This window comes from Dermacentor albipictus, unplaced genomic scaffold, assembly GCF_038994185.2.
Source record: "Dermacentor albipictus isolate Rhodes 1998 colony unplaced genomic scaffold, USDA_Dalb.pri_finalv2 scaffold_34, whole genome shotgun sequence".
In the NCBI taxonomy this organism is placed as follows: domain Eukaryota; kingdom Metazoa; phylum Arthropoda; class Arachnida; order Ixodida; family Ixodidae; genus Dermacentor; species Dermacentor albipictus.
In genome coordinates this window covers 701,032-722,654 of record NW_027225588.1, presented here as the reverse complement: position 1 = coordinate 722,654, position 21,623 = coordinate 701,032, and the positions used below count along the sequence as shown (strand labels likewise).

Sequence of the window (21,623 nt, the reverse complement as noted above, 5' to 3'; positions counted from 1 at the left end):
TGACTAGGAATTTTATTTTCGTTGAATGAATCTAACTCTGTCTCGTTTGAAATAAAAAACGCGTTTTTCTTTCCCAACGTTTGTTCCCTCCAAACATAGTCGCGCTTCAATCACTGCTCCCATAACCTCCCATGCTGATGTCGGTGACAATCTGTACTGAGCCGCTTTTCGCCCGAAGCTTCACGACCTATTTGAATCGACCTTGGCTTGTCTGGCGCATGACGTATGCCCGCGCGTCTGACTTGCCGCTAGCTTGTTGCTAGGCATCGCAACAAAAATAAGTTGCAAAGTATAAGTTCATTTACAGGCAAAACTTTTTCACTTATAGTGGGAAAGAATACAAAAAAAATAAAACGTTGTCTGGAAGTTTATTTCACATTCTTTTTTTCTGATGTCCGCGTCAACTAACGGATGCAGTTGAAATTAGGCGGGACGTGTTTCCATGTTGCCAGTTTTTGAAGAGTGTCCCCTCTTGTTGAATTTCTTTCTCTATGCCTGGGCCCAAAATTTTGACGTCATATTCGGCAGGCTGACACTTGCAGAAGCCGCAGCGTCAGTGACATGAATTTAGCTTCGTTCCTTCACGCCCCTGGCAGCGCCCCCAGCGCACCAGCCGGTTGGTTGGAGTGGCGTGGTCGCACTTATCGTTTCGCTGTGTAGTTTTGCAGCAATTTTGTTTCCGTACGTGATCTGCAGTGGGTGTTAAATGCCAAATAAGTGTTGTGTGCTGGTGCGCACCGGCAACTATGATACGGGGAAGAGGATACAAATGTTTTCTTTCCCTGAAGACGAAGACACTTCCAAGAAGTGGCTGCGCGCCATTCCTAGGAAGGACTTCGTACCCACTTTGTACACTAAGGTAAAAATTCTTAATGATCATGTTGTGTGCTCCTAGTGGCTCGTACTTGTTAAGCACTTTTACTGTTATACTCCGAAGCCCAGATAAACTTATTGTGCAAACACGGACTGTAAACACGCTTACAGAAAGAGGAGAGCATTATGTTATTTTAATAAGTGGCTTCTTAGGCGTTTACGAGACGCTTGTAGGTTGCTGCAGGTTTTCGCGGATCATTTCCACGCTTCATGCATCGAGAGCACGACTTCATACACGGATCCAAAAACAGGAAACGTTCTTACAGTGGCGCTGCCAGTAGCTCGGTTGCGCCGTGGATCTGTGCCTACAGTTTTTTCCGGTTGTCCGTACCTTTCAGCGCCAGAGAACAGCACAAGAGAAGCACCTGATGCCATGAGGAGCCGACCAGAAGCTTCCCAAATGACCCGTGCTGTCGAGGAGTCACTGGCTTCACATGAAGCGGAGCAGGAGAGAGACCATTTTTCGTCCATCGAAAAACTCAAGGTGCGCTTGCAAGTGGCATCAGTGTCGGTGAAGTGGACTGTGATCCATAAAGAAAAGTGCACGATGTTTTTGAACATCGCTGACGATTGTGAACATTAGTTTAAGACGTCATTAAGGTGTTCGAAGACCTTCAAGTGTCTGCCTGCTATCAAGGCTCCGTGATCAAGAACCTTAGTAACGCTGTTGTACCGGACTCAGTTCGCAAAGCAAGCTCCTTGGTTGAAATTTTGGACAACCTGTGCATGCTGTCTGAGGAGTGCTGTAGTTCTCGCCACCTGTCGCTTACAATACATTCCCTTCTAGACATATTGGAAGGAAGCACTAAAGAAGACAAGGAAGGGGCTGTAAAGTTTATAAAGGAACAGCTACTACTGATTTTTGTAGAGCGTATTCAGTACAGCACACAGGTAATGTTGTTTGCATGCATTATCCATACAATATCGCCGCATGCCTATGGGTTTTTGAGAGGAACAAGTCTACTAACCTTGCCCCATCCACGCAATATCAGGAAAGTGTGCTCATCTGTTCAATTGTGCCCAGATATTAATTCTGGCTATGCAACTTTCCTTCAGTATGCTTCCCAGAGATTTAAACATCTGCAGTCACATGAACACACCGTGATAATGCTTGATGAAATACATATCAAGCCTTGTTTTGATTACAAGGGCGGGAACATATGTGGTGCTGCAGTGAATTCCAACGAGGCAGCCACATCAGTACACGTATTTATCGTTCAAAGGCTGCTGGGCTCATTTAAGGAGGTAGCACACATTCTTCTGGTAAAAACCATACAGGGCGACCAACTTCACGCCATGTTGAAGAAGGTAATCTTACGCTTAGAAGAGATTGGGTAGAGGCTCATAGCTGTTGTCTGTGACGAAAGCTCACTAAAAAAGAAGACAATCAAGATGTTTCTGCCAAAGTCGATGCTTCGTCATGTTTACCCACATCCGGCAGACCCAGATCGGCCGCTATTTTACGTGGTAGATGCTGTGCATCTCTTTGGCTGCATAAGAAATAATTGGCTAAACATGAAAAATGCAGACACTTGCTTTTTCTGCCCGCGCTTCGAGCTTTTAAGCAATGATGTTCGTCCTGAATTCAAAATAACTGCCTCATTTAGGCATTTGAGAGATTTACATAAAGAGGAGTCATTTCTGCTGCTAAAGTCTGGGTATGGCTTGACGTCAAAGATATTTAATCCAAGCAACTTGGAACGGCAGAATGATAAGCTGGTACTGCAGGTGTTTAATCCACACGTAGCCACAGCCCTGGCAGCTCGCAGTGGTGAAGCCAATTTTCAGCATGCACAAGCAACAGCAGATTTCATCAAAATCATTCTTCACTGGTGGAATATTGTCAACGTAAAGACACTGAATAGACTTCCATCATCGTAATGTTTACGAAGAACACATGTCATACCATGCAGGTGACCAAAAAGTAGCTTTTATAAATGCTTTCATTACATGGCTCGACGTCTGGGAATTTTATGGGCACGACACTGGAGTCCTTACCAAGGAGACATTGAGTGCCCGAAGGCTCTTTGCTCAATACTTGTTGCAAGTGGTAAAGTACTGCCTAAGTGAGCTTCACTTCAAGTACGTCCTACTACGGATAGTCCAAACGGATCCTCTCAAGAGTCGTTTCGGACAGTACCGGCAGATGGCTGGTGGGCAGACCACATATCTGTTCGACAACTCCGTGAAACAGAGGGCAAGATTCGCCTTCAAAATGCCCTCTATGCAGAACAGATGCAGAATAGCAGCTCTAAGCTATTCTTGCACGGTGATTAGCACACACAGCGCCGCATTCTGCTGCCGACTATCTCGCTCTCCGGTAAGGTGATACCGCATCAATTTTGACCTCCATAGATCTGGTTTATCCTTAACTAACCTCTGCTCTTTTTGCAATGGACAAGAAACTATGGGCAATTTCTTTCTTTCTTGCCGCCGCTCCTCCTCCCTCCGCTGAATGTTCCTCCTATTTCCAACTGGTAAGCTAGGCTTAGCGCTTACTACACCAAACATTTTGTCCTTTGGCGCCTGTCAATTAGGCACAAGCCAAGGGTTAATTATTTCTGCTGTACACAAGTTCATCGAAGCGTCAGGAAGGTCTTGCTAGGGTACCGAGTGTGGGACCCTTTACTTTATTTTCATTTCATCCTCAATTTATGAATAGGCCCTCCATAAATTTCTTTTAGCACTTAGTTGCCCTAGTGCTTCGTTTTGAATGCATGCATTTACCCCTTTCAATATTTTAATAGATGCGTTTTTTCAATCAACCCAGTGTGGCTAATCCCTCCTGTGGGTACAAGCCATGTTTTGAGGCAACAACAACAGCCTCACGGCAAGACAGCTCGGCAGCAGTCACCAATTTCATGAGCTGGCGCTGTGTTATTGCAAAAGAGAGGGCAGTAACCATATGTTAACACTGTAAGCAGACAATTCAAAATAAACATTTCAATGTCAAGTTTATCAGATCTTCCGCTTTCATTGTGCACCTGTATACGTTTTATAAAAAGTAGTACCCATCCTGCCGTTGAGATCGCGTCGAACGCGGGCCCTGTCACGATCATCATCGATCGTGGTTGGAGGGACACGGAAATTCAAATGATTTTGCAACAGGTACTGCTACGCGCTTCAGTGTTGACGCTTACAGGAGTCGAGATAACACATTGACAAAGGTAGGTGGGTGCTTTAAAACGCTAGCTGGCGAATCTAGTCTTGAAGTGACGTCACTGATTCTTTTCAGACTGACAAACTCATTTTACCGGGCATTTCATTCTAGCAAGAGCGCAGTAGTCAGTAACGGAAGAACAGCGGTGGCCAGAGAAATGGCGGGCAAGGATGCGGCTTTCTCTGGAAGAATATGGGACCCAAGTGGCGCGGGAGGCGAGAGTTCGTTGGCACCGTTCCGTTCAGGGAACGACCGGGACATTACGGCGTCCAGCGTCGCGGACGCCGGTGCCACCGCTTCATCAGGCACCGCAGCCAGTTCTTGCGTCGTCGCCCGTTCACTGGTGAGTGAATATTACCAGTTGTACTTTGTAACGATTTTCTTCCGTACGTGGTCGAGCGTTGCGACAACGGCAGAATCCATGCTGAAAAAAAAAATAATGGGAAACAAATAACTGTGAAAACGGCTGCTTGTAAAATCACGGCCGTATCCCACGCCTGTGTATCCCGAATGTTATTCTCTCATCTAAAATAATCTACCGACCCAGTCGACACAGAATTGACCGCTGTATATCTTCTGTTCCCTCGACGCTTTCACAACGGCAAGTTTTCTACTCCTACCGAAGCATGCTCCTGGTGGGCTAAGCATCCCATTCGGGCCTTCCGATTCGTTATAGCTTTCGCCATCAAGGCTAGCGTATCTGGATGTGCATTTCAACTCGCAAGCGTTCACAGTGCTCGCGTCATTCAACTGCTATATCAGAGCAGCGCTCATCTTCCGTGACGACGGAAAAGTAGCGCAAGGCAAGAAATGGCCGTGACAAATGCGCACTGCAAGGTGTGTTCAGAAAGCACACGTGTCATGTCGCAGCAATTTCAGACGATCGAAAACAAGGCTAGCAATAAGCCACAGCGTTGCACAGCGCAGGCGTGCATACTAAGGTAAACAAATATAGTGCGAAAGCATAAGAAGCAACACCCCCCCCCCCCCCAAAAAAAAAGCCAGTGTTTAGATGTGCAACCTCACATTCGTAAGTGCATGGAAGGTATAGGCGCCTGCAACTCGCGCCCTGCCACTGAATACAAGAAGGTTCAATTATTTATTGGTATCTGGAGAACTCGTTCTGCGGCGCAAAGAACAGATATGCATTCTGACGGACGCTTGCGGCTGCGCTGTCGTCAATGAGCGCTTGCAAGCGCTCATTGCAAGCGTCATGCAAGCGTCAACCACCCGGCATGCCGGAACCATGTAATGGTGAGATCAGCGAGAGTACGCGCAGGCGCACAAGGCACAGCTATGTAAGCTGGTATACGCCCCAGGTAAGCGGGAACTGCTTCACAAGCGCCAATTTCACCCTTGGTTATTCGTACGCAAGTCGTGCTTCTGAGAAAAAAAAAAAGCTAAATTTGCTGCTATAGCAACGGCTTTCTTGATGAGCGAGATGGAGACTGCCATCCCGCTTGTCATCTGCAATGCGCTTTACGATTGAGTGCGCGATTTCCTCGGCAGACGTAAGTGGCAGCGAGCAAGAGTTGCGTTTGCTGCTGCATCTAACAGCACTCACTTTCAGCCTTGCTTCATGTGCTGGTAATTTTTTTTTGTGTGTGTGTGCGTGGTAGTTCATGTATTGTTGATACGCCAGCAGCGCATCGGCGTTTCCTAAAATTGTACCCTCTTCCGTTATGATACGTCAGCCAGCACGCCATAGCACGTGGCTATTGCGTTTACGCACGACAGTAACAGGTAGATAAGTGCTTTATTTAGCAATTTTATTAGCAGACTTTGTACCGCGAGAGGTGCAATATACAAAAAAACTTGAAGAACTGAGTATTTTGTATCTACAGTGCTAACTGCACGTTCTATAGGCACATAAATAAAACAAAGCTTCCCTTAATTTAATCTCAAAAGTTATTGTTTTTAGCATTGCATGTGACAATCCTACCGCGAAAATCACTTGTCGCAATGGTTCTGTGATTACTTACGCAGAAAGAAATCATTAGGCGAGACTGGTTGAAATGCCGAAGACTGCACACTTCGCATACCCAAACACTGACGAGACAGAGCTTCGGGGGAGGGGGGGGGGTGGAGTTGCCTGTGCTAGGGCTGTGGTGGGGGTGGGGGTGGTAACAACTTTATTGAAGATCCGGCAAATTCCTGGCCTGGGCGTAGGCCGCCCCCTCCCCAACCCGAGGAGGTCCGGAGATCCTGTCTCCTCTCTGCCTCATGGGCTTGCTGCATGGCCCATAGTTGATCTTGAAGATTTGAGCTACGCAGCGCGGCCGTCCACCGCGCCGCAGCTTCATAGGGGCAAACTGCGTTTTCTCTGCATATAACCTCACATTCCAAGAGAATGTGTAAGAGATGCGTGAGTGCTGACGCATAATTTACAGTTATCGTCTGAATAGATGTCTGGATGTATGCTCCCGAGATGGACGGGGTTGGGGAAGGTCTTGGTTTGTAACTGCCTCCAGTGTACCGCTTGAGCGCTATCGAGTTTGGGGTTAGGGGTTGGATAAACACCCCTGGAGTTTTGATAAAATTTTGTTATATTACAGTAGCTGGGCATTCTGTCCCGCTCTGTCTATGCCTCCGTTGGATTTCTAACCCCCAGAGAGGATCCTTCTACGCGGGCGTGGTATGTGAGACCTCGCGCTACGTGGTGGACCTCCTCGTTGAGGTCGGGTACGGGGGTGTCGGGGGACGTGTGAGACGGGAACCATATATTGTGTCCTTCCTCCGTCTTTTCGGAGGTGACATAGTTCGCGTTGGCAATGAGTATAGCCTCAGCCTTCGCCGAAATTCTGCCTTGTGCGTAGTTTCTGACCGCCGTCTGCGAGTCACTAAGTACGTATTTGCAACCGGGGTTAACGATGGCTAGTGATATCGCCACCACTTCCTCAACCTCGGGGTTTTCGCAGCGTATAGAACGCGAACTGACCAATTGTTCCTCGGTATTGAGGACTGCCACTGCGGAGGCACGTGGATTCTCGTGTTCTGCAGCGTCTACGAACAGCGCTTGCTTGTCCTTGCCGAAGGCTTGTAGTAAAGCCTTGGCTCTACTTTCTCTTCGACCCTGATTGAAGTCGGGGCTCCTTTTCTTGGGTAGATTAGCCTCCTGGAGCTTTTTCCTGATTGCGCTTGGGAGGTATGTCTTGTCGCCGTGCTGCTTATGATAGGTTATCCCGGTTTGTCCAGTATGCTCCTGCCCGTTCATGTCCTCGTTAGTCTCTCGAGTTGCGAGATTTGATGGGCCTCTATTAACTTTCCGAGCGTGTTGTAGACGCCGAGCTGTCGCAGAAGTTCCGTGCTTGTGCTGTCTGGAATGGAAGGCCCAGCGCCAACTTGTGTATTCTTCTAATGAGGGTGTCCAGTTTGGCTATTTCGGCCACGTACCAATTGTGGTAGGTGGCCACATAAGTGATGTGGCTAATAACGAAGGAGTGTAGGAGGCTGACGATGCTGGCTTCCCTTATTCCCTGTTGTCAGTTAGTGATTCTTCTGATGAGCCTCATCGTGTTCGCGATCTTAGCCTCCAAATTCCTGACCGTTTCTCTGTATGAGAGTCCGAGCACCTTATTCTGCTTCACCATGGGTATTTCTTGTTCGTCTTTGTTGCGCATGCAAATCGCTTCGTATGCAGCATGCGGGATGTAAGCCTTGGGGGTATTCCCCTAAGCGTCGGGTGGTGGATGAGAAGTTCGGATTTTTCTGGCGAGCATACGAGACCTGTTCCGATGAGGTACTCTTCCACCACATTGACCGCGGTCTGTAACCGCTTCTCGATTTATGCGTCGCTTCCCTCGCAAACCTAGTTCGTAATGTCGTGCGCGTATATGGTGTGATGCACTCCCTCGATGACGTTGAGGCGCTCGGGGAGGCCGATCATAATGAGATAAAAGAGCATCGGCGAGATGACTGAGCCTTGCGGGCTGCTGACGCTTCCCATCTTCCTGTCTTCGGATACGAGTTTGCCCAGCGTTAAAGGGACCCTGAAACAATTTTGACAATTTTCTACAAACGTACTGAGTCGTTAGGGTAGGTCCTTCTGATCATTAGTTGACACATCGAAGTGCTCTGCCTAAAGCGTGTAATTTATTATAAGGTTTTAAAAATACACGTTACTGCCGATCGCAGCACACTGCTCGGCGGAATTTTAAGCCGCCCCTCCCCATATGACGGAAATCGCCCATATGACGTCAGTGGGGCGAGCTATCCGACTGGCTGACCAGGGCGCGTGATCGATAATTTTTCCAACTTTATGGTAAACAAATTGTGTTTGTAATAATTGGAATGTTAGTTAATTTGTTTTTATAAAAAGAAAGTAACACAAAGAGAATGCACAAGAACAATTTTTCAGAACACTTAGGCACTTCCGGCACACAGCAAGTGTCGTCTGCTTGTGTTACAACGTGGTCCGTCTTCGACGAGAATTCCGCAGTCAGTGTCGGTCTGTCATTTCGCGAGCGCTATGATTGGACTTTGTTGCATTGTGGACTGCAAACGAAGCGACTGGCAATATGTCAAGCTGCGACATCGTGTCCTTCTGCAAGTCAGTATAGGAGGTATGCACATGACGTCATCCGCTAGGAGCGCTAGCGGCATCCGCGGAGGCCGCCATAACTGCGGTCGCAAGTTCGCGCCTTAGCGCTGCCTACGCGAGCAGGCCTGCGTCGCCAAGTGGCCCACCGATACGCGCGAACCGTCAAACGACCTCTTCAATGCGCCTTTCTTACTTGGCTATAGAGTAGGACGTCTTAGGTCAACGATGGGCCTAAGCACGTACGTGCGTGTGTTGAGTGAACCAGAAAAATCGCGTTATGAAAACGAAGTGCGCTCGTGCGGCTGTGTCGACCAGCTCTAACCCAAAGATCATCAGCTTTGGCGCGATGTCGGACTATTGCCTCGCGTGGACGTCGCAGACATCAAGGATTACACTGCGAATGCAACGAGCTTCGCGACCCGCGTGCACTCGAAATCCTACAAGTCGATGGAAGGCCATAATAATCTGGCGAGCGGCTGGGTGCAGCAGCCGCGCGTCAAAGTGCTCGTGTAACATGATCGCCTTCATCACGGAATTTACACCGCGTTGTCCACTTGTGTCGTCAAAGGATAACGTTAAATTTGCTTCAATGAAAAAAAAAGACCCCCACCACCCCCGCCCCGAGAACTAAACACTGATTTTACAGAGCCTTCGTAATTTTTATGTTACGTCAATTATTCTGGTCTTGCCAAAACAGTCTTTTTTTTATGCCCTCCCAAGTTTGTCAATCACAATCACTCGATGAAAAGCCACTCGCACCATGGCTTCTCGCAAAATAAAACGGCGAGGTGCTCGCGGCACACTGCGCCTGCAAGGCAGGCCTGGCAGAAGCGTGCTCGCACATAGCTGCTGTGCTCTTTTACATTAAGGTTACAGTTAAGAAGAGAAATAACCACGTGTAGAGAGGAAACCAATCTGGACAACATATTCCTATCACCGAGTTTCTTCCTTGTGTGACTGCTGCGTCCGAACATAGCACAGTTCACCGCGACATCGAAGCTCAGTTGACGCACGGCCACGCCGGACGTAGTCTGTCCGGATACGTAAACATTGTACGTAGACCTGTTCGTAGACGTAGAACAGCACTGCTCTCGAGACACTGAAACGTCCTGCTTATATATCAGTGACTGGATAAGGAAACAAGGCGAACGGCGGGCCAAAAGATAGGGATCAGATGTTCGCGCGAGTAAGACCGCTGCCGTTTTTTTCGATGCTCCCCGACCGTCAATATGGCGCGGCTGCCCCAGCGACACTGTCGCCGCCTCGCGGATCGAGCTCAGTGCATACCTCCTATACGAGCGGACTGGCTTCAGCGCATTGGACAGCCGCTGTCCGATGGGCGCCAGGATTTGCGCGATTGCGGCCGTCACTTTACAGCGGAAGATTACTAACGCAATAGGGTTTCGCGATTCCGGTATTAGGGTAAACGCAAGCGCAAGGGGACAGGGCCTGGCCATGTTCCCTAGCGTGTCGTTTCAGAGGATGAACAAAAGCACAAATGTGAATAGTCTGCATGGTGCAGCCACCTGGTGGCATAAAGCTCAACCACACACAGTAGCGGTAACAAAATGTATTCTTCTTTGCTGCTGGTGTAAATTTTTCGCAGTAGTGTAATCGTTAACACGTTGTTTTTGTAAATGTTTAAAATGTTTTACACATGGTTAGAGCAATATTAGCTCTTTCTTTGACAGGTAAAGCTCTGTGCCAACGGGTGGCTGGACCGTGGAGACCGATCATGCAGCTCACGTATGCCTACGCTAAAGTTCTTTCATCAGCTTGAGTTTATGCCTGCACCGTTCCGTCGAAACGTTCTGCTAGTGTGTGATTACCGGAACACCAGACACGTTCGGCGCTATGACAGAATACTCGCAACGCACGCTGCTTCGATCGGTCTGGCTTGTGGTTGACGGCCAAGCCGCTAGCGGAGACGTTTCGCGCGGGCGGGGGCGGGCTCCAAAACAGCCGGAAGTGGACGATGTGGCGTCGCATCGTGACGCAGAACCAGTGAAGGCAGAGCTTAGCTTCGATCCCTCGGCGAACGAGTTGAGGAGGAAAAGCATTGCTAGGGCGGAGGTTAACTTGTAATCGCTTGTAGCTCCATTAATACGTTACGCTTCACTTAAATTGTGGTGCGAATGTTCTACTTAGGCTGTACCCTACGCGTCTACAAAATTTGTCCGAACCGTTTCAAGGGCCTTTAAGGAGACTTTTCTGTTTGTGAGGAAATCGTGAACATAGCTGTACGCTCGGTTTCTTAGATTGAGTGTGGCAATGCTGCGTAGTATGGCTGCGTGAGCTGCGTTGTCGAAGACTTTCTTGAGGTGTAATCCTAGAATGGCCGTGGTACCTCTCGTCTTGTGGTCCGGTATCTGGTGTTTCATTTGCAACATTGCATCCTTCGTGGAGAGATGAGCTCGAAACCCGAGCATGATGTCCGGATACGCTTCGACGTCGTCCAAGTGTGCGTTGATCCGGGCGAGGAAGGCGCTCTCCATCATGCCGAAGCACGACGTAAGAGATGTTGGTCGAAGGTTGGCGAGATTTGGGCGTTTCCCTGGTTCGGCGATGAGCACCATTTTTGCTCTTTTCCACTGGTCGGGGATGCGTCCTCGGGTCCAGCAATCGTTAATGTACTTGGTCAGTTCAGAGATGGTCTTGTTGTCCAAGTTTCGAAGGGTCTTATTAGTTACGCCATCCGGTCCTGGGGCCGACTTGCTGTTGAGCTTTTGCAAATCAGCCCGGATTTCCGCTTTCTGTGTCCAGAGAGAAATTGGGTTTTCCCGTGTATTCCCTGTGTTGAATAGTCCGGCTATGCGGGGCGTATCTGTCGCAGAGTTCGGAAAGGATTTCTTCCTTGTCTTTGGTGCGTGTGCGTGTGTGTGTGTGTGTGTGTGTGTTTGTGTGTGTGTGTGTGGCAACACCGGAACACGTGGTTCGCTAAACGCCGATGTAAGCACCTTCGAACGCATTGCGCGGCAGCGCGAGTTGACACGAAGGTAAATTCGCTTGTTCTGAGCAAAATCTGCTCGTTGGCTTCGTTCTCGATTACGAACCGCCAGCATGGTACATCACAGATGAATATACGATACAGAACAAACAAGGTCGTGTTTCCTTTTTTCTTTTGCGACACAAAACATTTCGTTACGTAATATAGAATGAGCCCGGCGCCGTTGCAGTCAACGTGAAGAAAACAGCACTTGCAGTTCTTTTTGCACCAGCGCCGCGCTCCTTCTATTGATTTCCGCACCTTATGAAGCTCTAGGCGACTTGCGATGTCCAACCAGGGGCAGGCAGGCACAATGTTCTCTAACCTAAGCCCCCTAGTCCATGCAACAAGCATTGAAACATCTTCAGGAAAGATAATTATCGTTTTTTTTCATTGCGATAGCAATTTATGAGCACTCCAGGCGCATGTCTGCCGTCACCGTGATGTTCCGCATAATTTCTAAGGGCGATAACGAAGGTTCTTGACTGGAACTAAAAGGTAGCGATATTCCTCCCCGCCCGGCCTCTCCTTGTTCTGTCCTTCTCGCAGCTCGCCCTCGCAGTTTGGGCGTTTGCTCGGAAACCGCCCTAGAGTTACACGAGGTGAGACATTAAAATTGTTATAGGGTGTTTGAGCATGAATTTTTACCGTATCTGAGGCTTGATTGTGTGCTGTGCTAGCAGCGATGATGCAACGCTATTAAAGTGGCACAAGGAGATCTTTTTTTTGTGCCTTATCCGCGCCTAACTGCGCGCTTGTATTGTGGCTTCGCGTCGGCTGCCTGGTTCCAGTTAGGATATTGAGGTTAGTTTGGAGCACAAATTCCTTTTAGTGTCGAGTATTATCACAAACATCAGAATTCTTTGTGCCGCCAATAATGTATACGTAATGTACAGGATGGTTATATACATGCCGCAGCATTGTATGAGTGCTATGTCGCCCAAGTCCATGCATTGTACTCGTAGGCAAAAACACTGTCGCGGCTTGCGCAGATCAACCCGCTTTGCGAGCTATTTTTATTGCATTGATCAGATTATTTATTTCGCTTTTTAAAGACACTTGCCCGGGCGTGAAGGGACTGCGATGAACGTTTCGCCGGTGCACGCCAAAGGCGATGCACTCGCGTGTGTGCAGCACACAATGTAGCTGCCAATTCAACAACCCGGACGCGTTTGCACTGCTCGAAGTGCGCATTTGCGTGTGCCTAATCGACTGCCGTGTGTGCAGTTTCATGATTTATCTTAGTACCATGACGACCGACCGCATGGCGCGTGACATTTTCGCCTGAATGACGCGAGCAACATGTGGAGACGTGCGCGATCAACGCGGATCAGCAATTCTCGTCGTTTCGTCATGACGCTGGCATCCCCTTATGCAGTGAAACTGGTCCTATGCTTTTATGACAAACTGGTGCTGTTGGTTTTCAAGTGCAAACATCACAGTGGAACCTGTATTTAATTTGTAAACAAAGCGTATTCAAGGACGAAAGTTACACATACAAATGGTTTCCATCAATGAGCACTTTCTGCCTTTGTGCAGTTCTAAGTCAAGATGAGCCAACAAACTCGTGTACCACTTTATTCTGTAGAGATGGTGAAGCGGAGAAAGCGTACTCACAATAGTCAAAATCATTTGCACTGGTAGCAACAGCTTGTCCTCGCAAAATATATTTGCAGAGCCTAACAAAGGCATGGGCTGACAAAACTACGGAAGCGAGAAGCGCATGACCATTCCGTTTTCGACGGAATGGTCATGCGCTTTGAGCTAGCTGCTTTATTTTTACTGCGGAGGAAAACTGTTTTGCTTTACCAAGTACCTTACGTTCGGTGCCTTCACTCAGTGCTACAACAATGACACGTGCTACGTTTCTAGCACGATATATGACAGAACACAGCCTACGCACTCCATAGCTTCATACACCTGTTGACGACAGCGCGATCAGGAAAACAAATCTGAACGAACACCGAGAATAGCACCCTTGCATTAGCTTACCCTTGCCTGCGATCCGTACCCCGTCAACAAAGGAAAATGCTCCGTTCGTGCACGTTTGCACCTCCAGTACTCCTAAAATCAATCCCTAACATAAAACAAAACTAAAACTGAGTTCTTCAATGACGCCGTTAGCTGCGAAAGTTAGCCAAAACATCCGAAATCCCTTGCGAAAACCTCGCCGCGGAAACACGACGGCCAACTGTCATGGTGGTGAGTCGGTGCGTGCGCCGAGACGCGGGAGAGAAGAATCTCAGTGCCCTTCGACTCTGTGAAGAAGGGCGACCAACGAAGTTGTGTATGTGGTGGACCCTTAATGGCGAACTGCACGTGCGCCGCGGGTCAGGCCTGTATTGTACTATCTTCGGGATCGGCCCGCATATGGGGAGTGCTTAACGCCTGCTTCACGTCCGCTGCGGGTCAGTCCGGCATTGCGCTATCTTCGGCATGGGCCCACGTATGGAGAGTGCTTAACGCCTGCTTCACCTCCACCGCGGTTCTGGCCGGTATTGCACAATCTTCGGGATCGGACCACGTATAGGCAGTTTTTTGCTTACGACGCGAAAATTTCATTGCACGGCAGAGGCATACAGCTTTGCTGTGAAAATAATGAAAAGTGAGCGAAAAATATAACGTGATGGCGCTCAACCAATTGGAAGACGCAGATATTCTCTCCTGCCTCCTCTCAGCAGTGGCGGCGGCAAGATAAAAGTCGCTACCTTTTAGTTTTATACAGGGACCTTAGCTTTATTAGGGACCTTAGCGATAACACCATCGCCACGCACTCTATATGGCGCGCGGGGCTGAGCCGGCGGTGGCTCAATCTTTCCCGCGCGAAAGGGAGGAGAGCGGGGTGGAAGCGCGCCGTCTTGCGTCGCGCGCGATGCACTCCGGCTGCAAATGCGTATGTGGCGGCTGCGCGCGTTCGCGCGGCCGTATCTTGTGAGCAACCTGCGTTGGTGGCAGAGCCTAGGTGCGTCGACGGTTCGTAATTTTGTGCGTGCTGAGTGTTCTGGGCGCTCAGTTTGCGTTGAAGTGATGGATAGCACGAAGTCACTTCGCTCGCCGCTGCTGCCGCGCTTGCTCACGCCAGCGTGTCGATCGCGAGTGTCCGACGTCATCGAGTATGATGTGCTCAAGTTTGCTGTGCGCACTGAAACCACGTTCCTAAATTTAGTTAGCAAGCGAATCTTTACAATACAAGATGATACGGCCGATAAAAGTGCTATCCTTACTTCGTATGGCTGTCTGCTAATTTGCTATTGCAATTGATGCTTCGCCTTTCTGGCGTAACTGCGACTTTTTTGATCGCGCACAGATGATGATAAGGTCCGGACGAACCCAAGCACGGCTGCTTTCTGTGTTATAAGCCCATTTGAAAGCTAAAACTATTGGGGGTCGTCAGCTGTTACTCCTGCATGGTGCTGTGCAACGAAGGCTGGCAGCTCCTGGCAACCGCTCGGGGCTTATCTTCTTGTATTGAATACTTCCATTAATTTACCACGATAACGTTAAGAAGCCCGTGTTGCTTAAAATCCAAGGTAAACATACCTGGTAGCGAAGCTTCCATAGGAGCCCATAGATTCAAAACATGGCGGTTCATCGGTGGTTCATGAGGCTTAGCGCCATCTGTATGTGGAGGGAACACTTCCGGCGGAATAAAAAATAATGTGATGCCATATCCGTTAAAAACAGAAGTGATGCCATTTTGTTTTCCAAGGCGCTAAATTTGTTTTGTTGGCCTGCCTTTAGAGGTATATATTCAAATGCCCCGCCATTCGACTTGATGGCCGTTTCAAACTTTCAATGCGGAAAACGATGCAGGAAAAGGCTAGCAGTACGGCTGTACAAATCGCACCCCTGCACAGAACTTAATTTCTTGGGAGGCCGAAGAAAGCTTTGGGTGTAGAATGCTGGTCCTATCGTCGGACGCCAAGCCCGTCGGCAAGCGCAGTCGCACGAAAAGAACTAAAGTTATCTGGCGGTCGTAGCTCGCTACTTTTGAGGGAACATGTTAAGAAGCGATGAAGCTACCCGCGTCACCAAATTCAAACAAACGTCGACAAGCAAAAAAGCACAACCTGGAGGGAGGCGTATTTCAACAGGGGAACTTTACGAGCGCGCCTTTCTGTACAATTCAAGAGCTGCATTGCATTGCGAGTGGTAGCTGCATCAATGTCCCGCCCCGTGTAACGATGGCTGCTGAAAATAAATGTATTTATTATAATAGTAAAACAAACTTGTATTTTCTTAACTCGTCACGAATATATAGAATGGACCAGAAGCTTTATTTTCGTTGAATGAATCTAACTGTGTCTGGCTTGAATAAAAAAAAACGTTTTTTTTTGTTTCCCAATGTTTGTTTCCTCCAACCATATCGCGCTTCAATCGCTGCTCGCATAACCACCCTTGCTGATGTTGGTGATAATTTGTACTGAACCGCGTTTCACCCGAAGCTTCGCGACCTGGGGCCGAATCTTATAACGGCTCGGTTGGGGAACCACTCGTTTGGCCTCACCTTATTGGCGAAAATGCTGGTTACGTCACAGGTCGTCAAAGGCAGCGGGGCTATATCGTAATTTATGAATACGTCACGCATCTATCAATCATCTTCAAAGCGAACCGGTCGTAGGAACCGGCAAAGAGGTAGTCCGCTTTGGGTTCCGTAGCTGTGGCTTGGCTGTTGGCTTGCGACCCTGGCCGCGCGACCCCGGAGACACGCGGGCTCTGCGCTCGCGTGCGTTCGTTGCTTCGGAGGCTATCACTTGCCTTCGTCGTCTGCTTGGCGTTGCTCTTTCGGTGTCGACCACGGCTGGAAGTGCGATACGTGTTCGAAGAAGTGACGGATAATGAGTGGCACCGCCCTTGCCGGCTTTCTAAGTAGAAAGTTTTGCAGGCTACGCTATCAGATGGAGGAGACTCGGGTGCAAGCGTACGAGTGGCCATTCCACGCAGAGGAAGGAATATTGCGCGCTGCGGTTCATCGCCACCGGCTTACAGCTCCCAGAGGTCGGCCGGAAGCGAAGATTTCATCGGAATGGCCTAGATATTTGCTGCCGACACTGTCCACAAAGTTGCTCTCGCAATTACTGTGTTGGCCGGTAGAAGGGCTCGGTCAACTCCCCTTCAAAGTCAATGCCAAGGAGATATTCCCATGGTGAGATCGCATTCCCCGTGCTATCGCCAGCGTGAATAGCTCGCAGACCACCGTTCAGCAATCAGAAGGGTTCAACCTAGGCTGGTTCAAAGCTTCCTTCGTTCGGCTGATAAAACTATACAGTCAGGACAGGAGCTTATTGTGGAGATCTCTAATTTGGCTGCCCTTTTTTCTCTATTTCGGGAGTGCCGCACTTTTTTCCTCAATATCATGGCACAGCGCGCACCGTCAGCCCCACGCTCTTCGATTTTGCTTCGCGCAGGCAATGCAGGGCCCGTATATTACAATGTTCGATTTCAAGTTCCATTGCTTCTATCACGCGACGCGCCGTGGGGCAGATCGCAGGGATAGCGGCAGCACGGCGGCGAGCGAGTCATGTCCGAGCCGATGACGGAGGGCTGAAAAAGAAGGAAAATTGGTATAGTTGGCTGGTTTTTAAAGGTGACCCTGAGAACCATGCAGTTCACGGTTTTGTTGCGCTCGCTACGTAAGAAGTGCTGGCAGTGCGTTCCTGGGGCGCGATCGGAGATATTTTGTTCGATACGCGTTCTGTTCAGTTGCTGCAACGTCACAAAGTTGCAGTATGCAAAATTTGTGACAGCAGGGCGGAGAGAGCAGCCAATCAGGAAGCGGTCACCTCCCCGGAAGTTTACCTCCATGGTTTGTCGTCTGCTTGCAAACAGTATACTACAAAGCCAAATGTTTCTCGTCTACCAATTGACGAAATCTTTGTCTAAAAAAATGTATTTTTTCTTTTCAAGCCCAAACACGTTTTCAAATAGCAGTACATGTGACTACTGCAATTTATAACTATTAGGTTCTTTGCGTCGTCCCTAGGTGGTGTCGCGCACAGCGAGAAGGAGAAAAAAAAACGACGGGAAGAGTGGCGCACTTTTCAAGAGGCAGCGACAACATCCCAGTGGCTCGCTGGCACCGATGATGTTGTCGATTTCTCTGTGCAACCAACGAATTATTTGTTTCGACAAAGAAAAACGGCGCCGGAATTCACTTTGTCATTTCTTCAAACGCGTTTCGCAAACGTGCCATTCTGCAGCCGAAAAGGCCGCCTGTTGGATCCAATCCAATCCACCAGACGCGCCATGCGATGCCGTATGATCGCTCCAAACTTCGCAACTCCCGTCGCGTTCGGACGAAATGCTCGGTGGGCGGATGATTGACAGGAGCGTGTCGTCATTTTGACGTCACCAAAAACGGGGCGGCGCCCCGCGGCTGGCGACGTCGGCGCGGAGTAGGCCAATCGCGCGCGCCGGTAACCGAACGAACGCGCCGATTGGATTGGTGGATTGGATTGGATCAAACAGGCGGCCTTTTCGGCTGCAGAATGGCACGTTTGCGAAACGCGTTTGAAGAAATGACAGAAAGTGAATTCCGGCGTCATTTTTCTTTCTCGAAACAAATAATTCGTTGGTTGCACAGAGAAATCGACAACATCATCGGTGCCAGCGAGCCACTGGGATGTTGTCGCTGCCTCTTGAAAAGTGCGCCACTGTTTTTCCTTCTCGCTGTGCGCGACACCACCTAGGGACGACGCAAAGAACCTAATAGTTATAAATTGCAGTAGTCACATGTACTGCTATTTGAAAACGTGTTTGGCCTTGAAAAGAAAAAATACATTTTTTTAGACAAAGATTTCGTCAATTGGAAGACGAGAAACATTTGGCTTTGTAGTATAGTGTTTGCAAGCAGACGACAAACGACGGAGGTAAACTTCCGGGGAGGTGACCGCTTCCTGATTGGCTGCTCTCTCCGCCCCGCTGTCACAAATTTTGCATACTGCAACTTTGTGACGTTGCAGCAACGGAACAGAACGCGTATCGAACAAAATATGCCCGATCGCGCCCCTGTTGTGTGCATCGTGCAAGCTCCTGATAGCAGACGATATAGCGCTGCGCTCTGCCAACACATTTACGCTTGCGATACCGCCTGTGGGCTGAGAATGAAAAAGAATGACATAATAATGAATTACTTCTGCATTGCGTAAGCGCCCGGCACCACGTGTTTATTCTTCGGAACTTGCCGTATAATATTTAATTTATATTTTGTATTTATTTGGCAAGCCGAAACATTCTGCATTTCCTCGATTAGCACGTCATATAATGACGTACGCTTCAGAGGTGGCACCCTTTCTCCTATTAGTCGCGTCCTCCCTTCTTCCACCCCCGGCTTGGGGGTGGCACATTTAGTGACGTAAGCGGCGAAGCGAACGGTTCGTATTCCGAACCGTTATGAGATTCGGCGCCTGGGGTGCTATTCTCGACACGCATGGCGGCTGCACGGCCGCCATTATCCGCCATGTTGACTGTCTGATCGGCTGTGGAGAGCTCACGTGCCGTGAAATTTGTGCCGGGAAACGGAAGTTTTGCAAAATGCAATTTTGCGTTTTCATCAAGATGACGAAACGTGACGTGCAGCTGGAAATTTTTTCGACTAGTACATTTTGTTCGTCCTGGGCAGCTATACTGCGACGTTAACACTACAAATAGAAAGTGAGTGGTAGCATGCAGAAACCATTGCAATGCATCTGCGATTTCGCGAATATGTGGTGGCGACCCAAGAAAGGCGCCATGCCAGATTGCTGATTGGCTCAAGGAATATGCTGTTGGGAGCGTCACAGGAAAGGCCATTTTGTAAACGTCAATTTCACCTTGCGTGACGTTGCGCTGGGCCGCCATTGCAGAGATTTTTCGCCATATGTTGTGGTGTGACGAGCCGCGCGAATTATGCTAATGAACAGCCGTATGGAGTGACGGCCGAGAGGAATGCATAGCGCCACATTTTCCCCGTCGTTTGGCGCCATGAAAATATTTTGTTCATAACGCGTGCTCATAGTATTCGCATCGCTCTCGGGTGGTGTTCGCATTTGTGTTTTGGGTCATCATTTTTCAAAAGAACATTTATGCGAAATAATATTCGTTGAATATAGCAAACTTTCTGCAACGTTGTCCGGCTTTCACTGCTGCGTTTGTATTGTAGTCAAGATTAATGCCTTTTCGTATACTTGAAGAAAAAAGCGCTACGAAGACGCGGACTAAAAGAGGAACAAGTACGATGGACAAGGCGCTACTTTTACTGCGGAGGAAGTAGCGCCTTGTCCGTCGTACATGTTCCTCTTTTAGTCCGCGTCTTCGTAGCGCTCTTTTCTTCAAGTATCCAAAACCAACTCGCCCACATCAAGCTTCGGCTGCCTTTTCGTACAAAGAAAAGTTATGAGAACGGCGTCTTTTTAACTTATGAAAAGGAAGGTACGTAAGGCGCCACCTTGAAGCTTCCTCCCGCAATAACCAGCGAAGTGAACAAAAGATGGCAGCACCGGCGCTTGCGTCACGCAAGCGGATTTCTCTGGCGTGCGCAACGCTATCGGTGATATTCGACCTTTGTCAGCTAGCCGAGTCGGGCTGAGTCATTTGCGTTTCACGATATAGCGATAACATGGCCTAGAACGTGCGCGCATCACCACTGATAGGTCGCGTATGTTGTCTCAAGGAAGAAAACAAGCGCGTTGGCTCGAACATACGATAGCTCATTCCATTTCGCGGGGACACGCATCCTAGCTAATGAAGCAGAAGACGGAAGCGAGAAGTGTTTTCGACGGAATGGTCGTGTGCTTCGAGCTAGCTTTATTTTTACTGCGGAGGAAAACTGTTTTGCTTTACCGAGAACCTTACGCTCAGTGCCTTCACTTCAGTTTCTTAGGCAAAATATCAAGTTGGCGTCACGTTACGACAGCAAAATGGGGCCATCAGCGCCATTATATTCGCATCGCGTCTACGTCAAGCATCGAAGAAAATGATGGGATGTCCAGATAGCGCCGCTATTTGGATGGACCCCGGAAAATCCAGCGTCCCGCGTCAGCGTGCGGCGTCGGGCATCCTTCAGGCAAAAAAACATTTTTTTGATTCACCCGTACCCAGGCCCTTCATGTGGCGCAAGGAAGCTATTGAAGTAATTGAATTTCTCAAGCTAAAATACGCAGAAAAATCGTGAAGTACGACTTAGACACAGCCTAAAGACATGATAGCGTCGGACTGTAATTTGGCTATAGGAGAAAACATACTTGTGTTACGCAGAAACTCTAACTCCTTTTCCAGCATTTGTACCATTCATAGACCGGCAACGGCGTTCCCCATTTGCGCGCGCCGACGCGTGAGTATACCACGAGGGCCACTTAGAGGCGCGCCCAGTTCCTTGCAATACCTGGAAATGGCACTCGCAAGAGGTCGCGTTTCTACCTGAAAGCTCGCCTTCGTGCATAGCGTTTGCCGCGAGCGTTTCCCAGTAAACATTACGGTTACATACGCTGCAGTTGCCGGTAAGCGTGAGAAGCATTCAGGGACCTTTGAATGCTGTCGCGTTCCACTCTTAAAGGCAAAGCTTAAGCGTCCTCCAATTTTTGTTTGTCTACGCAAGTAATTTGTGTTCTTTCAATCCTGCACGCACTTCCGGGAGCTTATCAAAACCAAATAGTATCTACTGTTATAGGCTAGTTGGTGCGGGAACGAGTCCAGTCGTTACAATCCTAATTGTCATCGGCAAAATTTCATAGGGAAATTGGTCACACCAGCCAGCTGGCTCGATGCCATTTCGAGATAGGAATTCTGGAGAGGGCATACTTTATCCTCATTTGAATGTATTGCCACCGCGACCTTGCGAACGAAAGCGCTGAGTTCAAAGAAGACGGAAAGTGGGTTTAGCATAGGTCGGCAAACTCGCTCAGACTTACTGAAACTTACTTACCCGCGAGTGGCCGAGTAGAATTTTCGGGACTGAGAGTCCGAGTGAGCCTTAAGCAAAATATAAATGTTCCGATTATTTTTTGTCTTGTGGCGCATTAAAAAAAAGACATCTCTAAAATCCTTGTGACGGCGCCAACGGCAATATTTATCAAAGCGGCGCGCAC

The 21,623-nt window shown here is 48.8% G+C and overlaps 1 protein-coding gene across 3 annotated transcripts in view; it reads left to right on the top strand.

The window, feature by feature from the left end:
* Positions 1-651: 651 nt before the first annotated feature.
* The window catches only part of LOC135921213 (uncharacterized), a 38,425-nt gene continuing 17,453 nt past the window's right edge, over positions 652-21,623 (top strand). The window contains exons 1-2 of one of the 3 annotated variants that reach the window (XM_065455527.1): positions 652-859; positions 4,145-4,376. In XM_065455527.1, coding sequence (XP_065311599.1) covers positions 747-859; positions 4,145-4,376 — 345 coding nt within the window. In that variant the 5' untranslated portion in view covers positions 652-746. Of the gene's footprint in view, positions 860-3,882; positions 4,041-4,108; positions 4,377-21,623 lie in introns of those variants that run through there. The other 2 variants (XM_065455528.1, XM_065455529.1) reach the window with 2 other exon arrangements.